The 8964-nt window shown below is 38.0% G+C and overlaps 1 protein-coding gene across 1 annotated transcript in view; it reads left to right on the top strand.

Moving 5' to 3' along the window:
- Positions 1 to 8964, top strand: part of LOC107697629 (polycomb group RING finger protein 3) — a 29638-nt gene that overhangs the window by 12203 nt on the left and 8471 nt on the right. The window contains exons 3-6 of the mRNA XM_016498429.1: positions 857 to 974; positions 2297 to 2393; positions 5482 to 5537; positions 5611 to 5721. Of these exons, the coding sequence (XP_016353915.1) occupies positions 857 to 974; positions 2297 to 2393; positions 5482 to 5537; positions 5611 to 5721 (382 nt within the window). The remainder of the gene's footprint in view (positions 1 to 856; positions 975 to 2296; positions 2394 to 5481; positions 5538 to 5610; positions 5722 to 8964) is intronic.

An 8964-nucleotide genomic window follows, 5' to 3' on the forward strand; every position in this document is an offset into this window, starting at 1 on the left:
ACCGTGGACGAAGCGGAGTCCAGCCCGGGGTCGTCACATGTGGTTGCCGCAAGCCCGCTGACCGTTCCTCACTCAAGCCCGCCGGACGCTCCTTCATCAAATCCGCAGGCTGCGCCGTTCTCAAGCCTGCCCGCCTCTGCTCACTCAAGCCGGCCTCTGCATACTCTAGGCCACTGTGTGTTTCGTTGTGAAAGCTAAACTACTTTGTTTGGCCTTCCAAAAGAGGACACGACTAGAAATAATATGACCCCTTTAATATGGATATCAAAATTGATTCATATATTAAAACAGGGATTTCAGACAATCTCTGATCATTCACCACAACATTTAAATGGATGATATTGTGCAAATTCCCACTTGATTCTAACACATTTTTTTCTTAAAAGCTGAATCACAAATATCGAAGCAACATAGATCTAATTATTTTCTTTCCAGAAGGCCACTGGAGTGGTGAATAATCTGTTTAATCTGTATTGAATATGAGCAGCATGTGTCCTGACACGGACTGTACTTCAGTTGATAATAGCATGTCTGGTCAATATAGTCGTCTGGCTGCTTCACATTGGACATCTCTAAACAAACAACATACTTTGTCTTTAAAGTGGAGACTAGGATTTAGCCAAACGAAAAAACATTACTTTACATAAAACATTAAATTAAGCTAACACTTGCTTTTGACCTTTGTTTTGATGTAATGGGTGAAGGCAAGCTAATGGTTGGGTTATAGGGTTGAACCCAGTTACCTATGAGATCACCCTCCTGACCCCTGATTGTTCAGCCTGACTTTTGGATTGTGGATTTGTGTGTTGTGAAATGCTTTTAACCTGTCTTTTTCTTTTCTTTCTTTCTCATCCAGAACCCCGAGATGTTAACCAGGAAGATTAAACTGTGGGACATCAATGCCCACATCACCTGTCGTCTGTGTGAGGGGTACCTGATCGACGCCACCACAGTCACTGAGTGCTTACACACCTGTAAGTGTCATTGCTACACCAATGTCTAGTCTTTCAGTTATGAACAACATTTTGAATCTATATTGTCTATAGATATATATTGTGTGGAGAAGTGGTGCTTTACCCAAAAATAAAAATTTGACTTACATTCACCTTTAAGACTCTTCTGTGGACCATAAATGGTGAATTTAAAGGGGTCATATGATGCGGTTTCAATTTTTCCCTTTCTCTTTGGAGTGTTACAAGCTCTTGGTGCATATAGAAGATCTGTAAAACGGTCCGGCCGGACAGGGCATCACAGTATGGTAAGGAGCGTAACATTTCCGTCACACGCTTGAGGTATTCGGCCAATCACAACGCACTGGATAGCTGGCCAATCAGAGCACACCTCGCTTTTCAGACCGATGAGCTTTGTAAAAATCGACGCGTTTCAGAAAGGCGGGGCATAGAGGAGAAACAATAATATACAGTATGTGGAAAATAATGTGTTTTTTGAACCTTAAACCACATAAACACATTTCATTACACCAAATACACAAAATAATGTTCTTTTTAGCTGCATCATATGACCCCTTTAAGGAACATCCTGCCCACTCTTGTCACTATAAAGAACATAAATTGACATAAAATAAAAAAAAGTGCTCCAAATGACTATATTCCAAGTCTTTTGAAGCCAAATGATAACTTGACAAACAGACCCAAATTTAAATTTAAATGGAACCTTGATTTAACCTAGATCTCATTGGTGAGTAGTAGTGATGTCTGATTTGTTAACAAATTGTTCGTTGGAGTCAAATCTTTTCCAGAGAATGATCTGGTTCACAAAACCAGGTCCCAATGATGATTTGTTCTTGAATCGGACTGATTCAAGTTCAACTCAATGGCTCAATGATGCGGTTGCAGTGATTAACAGATTGAATGAGAAGATTATCAGTGAACAAATCATATAGAACAGTTTTTGTGAATTGACAGATTAATTAAAAGGATCGGACTCAGAATCTCCTTTTGTGAAAATTATGTGGTTTGAACAGCAAAAGGATGAGATTAAATGAGATCAGATTACATATAGCATGTCAGGCTAGTTTTTGAATTAAACACTAGAGGGAGTCATTGTGCCACAGATCAAGAGCCTTTGAAATGATGCTTTAGTAGTTTTAGTCATAAAACTAGAAGGGCTATTAGTTTTTTTTTTTTTTTGCCTCTGGGTTTGTGCTGAGTCATTTAAACAAATTCACGTCAATGTGACATTCTTGTCTCTTGGAAATCAATATTGTGATGTATAATGTGATGCGTACAGAATGAATCAACTTAAAGGTGTCTAAACTGTGTGTTTGTACATATAGTCTGCAGGAGCTGTTTGGTGAAGTACCTAGAAGAGAACAACACGTGTCCCACATGTCGGATTGTCATTCACCAGAGCCATCCACTGCAGTACATCGGGTAAGAGTTTACCGCAGTAAACAAACACGTCTCAATCAGTGTAAACCCCACAGCAGCCCAGTAGGGGTCCATCAAGGCACACCGGTAAATAGCATAGTCTTTGACTGCTGGCTTCTATGCATGTTAGTTACGTGTTGTGCAGCCACATGGGTATTTGAAGGCGACGTGGCTCCCTCCAGCTGTCTTTGTCGGAGGGTGAATTATTGATGTCCAGGGTGGAGCGTTCCTCTCCAGCACACTCATCCCAGAGAAAACATCTGCTGATGTGACCTGAAAGTTTTACGCACTTCTAAAACTGAATTGCTCCACGTGATGTCATTTTAAGGGCAGCAGCTGTGCTAAACCATCACAGGGTGTTTATTTATCACGACAGTGCAGAATATTGCACTTTTTTGGATGTTCAATTTTTCTAGTTTGAGATGAAGTGGCCATGAAAGGAAGTGACCACTGGTGGCATTGTGCATAAGCAATTGAAGCATGCTATGTCGTTTTAAAGAGGGCACATCATAGAAAATGCACTTTGTAAATACGTTCACAAACAAATGAAAAAAGTCTCACACTCACCAAGGCTGCATTTATTTGATCAAAAATACAGTAAAAACTACTAAAAATCTCACTGACCCCAACATTTTTTTTTTTTTACTTTTTTGCTCATTCGTAGGGTTGATGGTTTGTTGAAAGCTGCTTGTTGAGGAGAGTTATTACTTTAAGTGATCACACTTTTTCCTGAGTTATGATTTTTGCCTGGCAGGCAATATAAGACAAAAATCCTATAGACTTACATAAAAGGAGAGGCAAAGACTTATCTAGAGACCAAAGGGTCATAGACATGTGAACTCTTTTGACTGTAAGCAACCACAACTAGCTCCATAAAATGTGAATTAAAAAAAAATTTAATTTAACTTGCAGGTTATTACATATCATACATATCATGTTTTTAAATCTTATGTGACTTGTAGCCTTTAAGATCATCTGTATGCATGTGTACTCTTAAAGAGTTGACCAAACAAGCCTTTTGCAATTATATCTCCAACTCAAACTTCCTGTTTCAACAGGAAAAGGCCTTAACCTTTTTATGCTGTGAGTACAAACTGCTGCTGAGAGACACGCGCAGATGTGCGTAGTGTGTAGGTGTGTGTAAACTGTCGGGGTGTGGCGTCCATCTGCCCCCTGAGCATCGGTGCCTCGGTGTCTGATGGATCCGCTGGTGCACTGGGCCAGATGCCAGGTCTTTCATAATTGTCATTTAGCAGCATAGAAGCTTGCAGCCACTCGCTGATGAGAAACATTTTCCAAACACATTAAATATTCACCACGGTACAAGCGCTTCCTTCTGAATGGGGCGGAAAAGAGTCGACCCAGCCCTGCTGGTAGATGAAAGCCATGTGGGATATGAGAAGAAGAGACAATATAAGAGTTCGGGGTCAGTTACATTGTCGTATGCCGTCAAATCAGCTCCTCTCCCTCTCTGCATGATTAATCTGACCTTAGTTTAACACCCCGGTGTTTACGAGCCACACTGTTTGATCGTGAATGAAAACTGGATTTGTCTGTATTAACTGGCAGCTTATTGATCCTCAGCTCTCTCTGGTACTTGCTAAACATACACCCACACACACAAAACAGAGCTTTTGTTGATCAGCTAGCTAAATGCCAGTCACCCCCTCACCACCAGGCCCACCGGCCCCCTCTGTGGAAGCTCGGCTAATTGGACCTCTACCTTCCCCGCCAGGCTGCTGGGATTTGGGAACAGGTGGCGGCTCTGGCTGTGCACAAGGGACACAGGTGTTCCTCTGCCTCACAATCCTGATATCTCTCTGTCTCTCTTTCTCTCTCATTGTGTCCTCAGGGAGCAGATCAGCTAACAGCAACTTACTCTGGACTCTGACACAGAATGTGGCCTGGTTTCTCAAAGTGGCACGAGTGTAGATCTAAGATCAGTTTCCAACTGGTCTGAGTTATTATGTGCTATTAAGAGGAACTGACCTGCCACAAGGACTTGTACACTGAACTAGAAATAAAATAAATAAAATAAAAATAAAATAAAATAAATTGCATATTGTTTTTGCATTGTGACATTATTTTCATTACAATTATGAATTCCTTTTACTGAAATATACTGATGTTTATTATGCTTTATAGACATATAAGTTTGGAGTCATGAAGATTTTTTAAAGAAACTATTGCTTTTATTCAGCAAGGACACATTTGATTGATCAAAAGTGACAAAATATATTTATAACGTTACAGAAGATTTATGTTTCAAGTAAATGCTGTTCTTTTGAACTTGCTTCTCATCAAAGAATCCTGAAAAAAAAAACAGCAGCACAACTGTTTTCGACATTGATAATAATAAGAAATGTTTCTTGAGCACCAAGTTGGCATATTAGAATGATTTGAATGCTGTCTTGGTGAGCATAAGAAACTTCTTTCGAAAACATTACAGATTCTATTGACTTTTGAAAAGTAGTGTAAATGCTTTAATACCACTGTTACGTTTCTTTAATTACAGTAATGAGAATTTGAGGATAAATGTTCTTAAATTTCATGAAAATAATGTCTCGATGCAAGCAATTTTTTTAAAGTCCTTATGTAAATCTTCTCAACATGTTTTATGAGATTTAAAGGAGTTAAATGTCTGTAAAGTTTCAGATATCTTTTCAGATTTTTCCAGAGTTCATTTACAGTGTCCTAGAAAGTATAAGCAACATGACGAGAGCTGTGAATCTCAAAGTGGGTGCTTGTTTTGGCTGTTGGCTGCTTGGAACCGGCACTCGTGGGATTTGCGGCATGGTAACATGTTCTCGGAGGCGGTTAGCCGTACCAGAGGCGCCACAGAGATGAACATGTCAACACACGCTTAATAGGTTTTACCTCCGAGCCCTGGGAACCGCCAGTCACAGGAGAATATAGAGACACGAGGAAGAACTACACTATATGCTAATTAACAATCATAGTTATGAGGAAACATGCCTGCCGAATGCAAACGCGAAATGCAATTTTCTTGGTGTCCTTGTTTGTGCATTTCTTGGTGTAATAATTCACATTTGAATAAATTATATTCATTACTGTTTCTCTCTTCCCTCAGCCATGACCGAACAATGCAAGATATTGTCTATAAGTTGGTGCCAGGACTGCAAGAAGGTTTGTCAGCTTATGATGTGTAAGATTTTAATAGTAAGGCTTTAATTTTTCCTCTTTGCTCTCTTGTGTGCAGCGGAGATGAAGAAACAGAGAGAATTCTATCAGAAGTTAGGCATGGAGGTGCCTGGAGACATCAAAGGAGAACTGTGCAACATGAAAACCCACCTGGACGCTCAACACAATGGTACGTCCCAGCACTCTTTAACTACTGTCGGTGGTACAGTCCATCTACCATCACCGTGGAAGTGGTACAGTATGTCTTTATAGGTCTTTAAATCATTCAAAAACATGCCTCTGTCACATTTCACCACTCCTCCCCCCAAAAATACAAAATAAATTATAATTTGCATAAAGACACTAAAGCATGTTGAAGAAATAATAAAATTTTTGCAGTGTGACATTATTTTCATGGTAGTTAAGCATATTTCCCCCGATTCTTCATTTCTGTAATGCATACAGATTTACTTTTGAATGCTTTCTGTAATCTCAATGGTTTTTCTCATTACTGAAATGGAGTCTTTTTTTCCAACAATAGACAGTTATTATAACCCTAATATACATGCCAATGCAAATAATGCACTACCATTCAAAAGTTTGGGGATCAGTATTTTTTTATTTATTTTTATTCATATTTTTATTTATGCATTAAAGAATGCATTCAATTGATCAGAAGTGACAGTAAAAAAAACATTTACAGTGTTAAAATAGATTCCAGTTTCAAATAATGTTCTTTTGAACTTTCATCGAACGAATCTTGAAAAAAAAAAGTATAACGGTTTCCACAAAAACATTAAGTAGCACAACTGTTTCTCAACTTTCATAATAAGAAGAAATGTTTCTTGAGCAGCAAATCAAAATATTAGAGTGATTTGGTGATTAGTGATGATGCTGAAAATTCAGTTTTGACATCACAGGAAAAAGAAACAGAAAACCGTTATTTTAAACTGAAATATTTTACAATATTATTGTTATTACTGTGATTTGGATCATATTGATCAAACAAATGGGAAGCATACAAGACTTCTTTCAAGAACATTAAAAAGTCTTACTGACCTCAAACCTTTGAATAATTTTTATTTTTTGCATTACAGTAAAGAAAATTGATGTGAAATCGTGCTTCAGCCCTCTACGATCACCTTGGCAATTGAATCGCCATTGGCTAGTAAATTTTTTAGTTTACTCGTCAGACTGATAAATAAATAAATATATACTGGCACAGTTTTATAAATATCTGAAAGTACACTCTTAACATTAGTCAGTCAAGCATTATAATATGATAATCAATATTATTTAATGATAGAACTTTAACAATTAGAATGAAAACTTGACAACCATGTATGAATGCATATTAGTCATTTTAACTGAACTTCGGACTGGTGGTGGTGCTTTTTTGGTCATTCAGTGTTTCTGTAAAAAAATGTAAAATTGGGGAAAAACACAAAAAATACTGATAAGATAATAATGATACGAATTCTACTAATAAGAACAATATAAAACGCACCAAGGATTAACGAGCTACTGGATTCATGAATATTAATCAGGTTGTGTGCGTTCGCTCGAACTGATTTGCTGAAATCAAAACAGGGACGATAATAGTTGAGCACCAGCCAATGAGATTGCCGTTTGTGCATTAGTTCCGCCCACTACCCGAGTGATTTACTCGCAATGTAGAGGGTTGTGCTTTAATTTTCACATTGCAACTTAACATTTGTTTACACATTATGTTGCCTATATAAATCTAAAGGCATGCTTGAAAGTCTCTGGACTCAAAACAAGCACATTATTTCAGTTGATTTGGTGGTAAACAGGCCCTTACATTTTGTTTGAGGAAACAGTCATCTAAAGCCAGGCAGTAACTTGCTCTTTTCATCTTTCAGCACCGTGATAAAGTCTGCAAATACTGGGCCTCAAGCAGGTTGAGTCAGCAGTCGTAATGGCTGGATTCATGCATTGTAGTAAATAAGACTCAGACATAAGTGGTCTCTTGTTCCACATTGTCTCAGCTAGTTTAGCAGACCTGTTTTTTTCCTCAATAGCGCTTCATTTGAAGTCTTCAGTCCTCAAGCACTCCACAGAACTATCAGACTGAACTGAGAGGAGAGGCACGTGGTGAAATGACGATGTAACTGACTGCGTTACTACATTACCTACCCACAAATAAGCATAAAGCATGACCGCAATTATTTATGAGTTTTATGAGCATCGAAAGTGCTTTTCTGGCCTGGTATCACACAGGTGTGCTATTATAAGGGTGATTTTAGAGAGACCTGAATCTGCCATGGTAGGGTACCTGACAGTGCTTCTCAAATCCCATCACAGTGGATATTAACCAGACTGTTGCCGAGCTTAAAAAAGAAGTTACCCTTCCGGAAAGCATGGTAAAATTGCTACCTGAGCTTGTCCACCTCATCCACGGACAGCTTTATAGAGGCACCCCGTCTATTAACCACCCTAACGAAATTTATTTAGCTGGAAGTCCTGCCTTTTCTCTTCTTCACAGTCTGCTTGCCGCAGATTAGCTCAGACTCCGTGAACTTCTTTTCCAGTCAGGGAACATTTTAACTATCGGAAAGGATATTCGGAGTGTCCTGGGAAGAAGCCATCGCTGTAGCAGTCAAGGCTTAAGAATGACTGAACCCAGACTGCAATTCGGCCAGATGCACAAAATATCTTTCCCTTTCCCATTACTGCAGTTGAGATTTCTGGTGATGCAATGACAATGTCATAGTGATGTTTGACAGTCCCTCATACAAAATCATGAGGGTGTGTGGACAGTCGATCAGTTGAAATGCAATAAAATAAGTCAACCATACTCGACTGGACTGGTCATATGTATCTAATTCCGTCCTGTATTGACCAGTTTTGGAGATTTTTAATAAAAAAATTTGGACTTTCATAGTTAAATACAGCTTAAACTATATTGACAGCATCTGTGGCCTGCTGTCAACAGCCACAGAAAAAAATTAAGGTCAGTAAGATTTTATTTTTAAATAATTTTGAAAAAAATCTCTTCTGCTCAACAAGGCTGCATTTATTGTTAAAAATTTTAATATTGTGAAATATTATTATAAGTTAAAATAACTAATTTGTTTTAATATATTTTAAAAAGTAATTTATTCCTGTGATGCAAAGCTGAATTTTCAGCAGCTATTACTCCAGTCTTCATCACATGATCCTTCAGAAACTATTCTAATATGCTGATTTGGTGCTCAATAATTTTTTTTTTATTATAATCAATATTTGAAAACAGTTGTGCTGCTAAATATCTTTGTAGAAACCTTAATACATTTTTTTTCCCAGGATTCTTTGATGAATGGAACATTTGTAACATTATAAACATCTTTACTGTCACTTTTGATTAAAGGGGTCATATGATGCTGCTAAAAAGAACATTATTTTGTGTATTTGGTGTAATGAAATGTGTTTA

Source organism: Sinocyclocheilus anshuiensis, unplaced genomic scaffold, assembly GCF_001515605.1.
Source record: "Sinocyclocheilus anshuiensis isolate Anshui unplaced genomic scaffold, SAMN03320099.WGS_v1.1 scaffold1364, whole genome shotgun sequence".
Classification (NCBI taxonomy): domain Eukaryota; kingdom Metazoa; phylum Chordata; class Actinopteri; order Cypriniformes; family Cyprinidae; genus Sinocyclocheilus; species Sinocyclocheilus anshuiensis.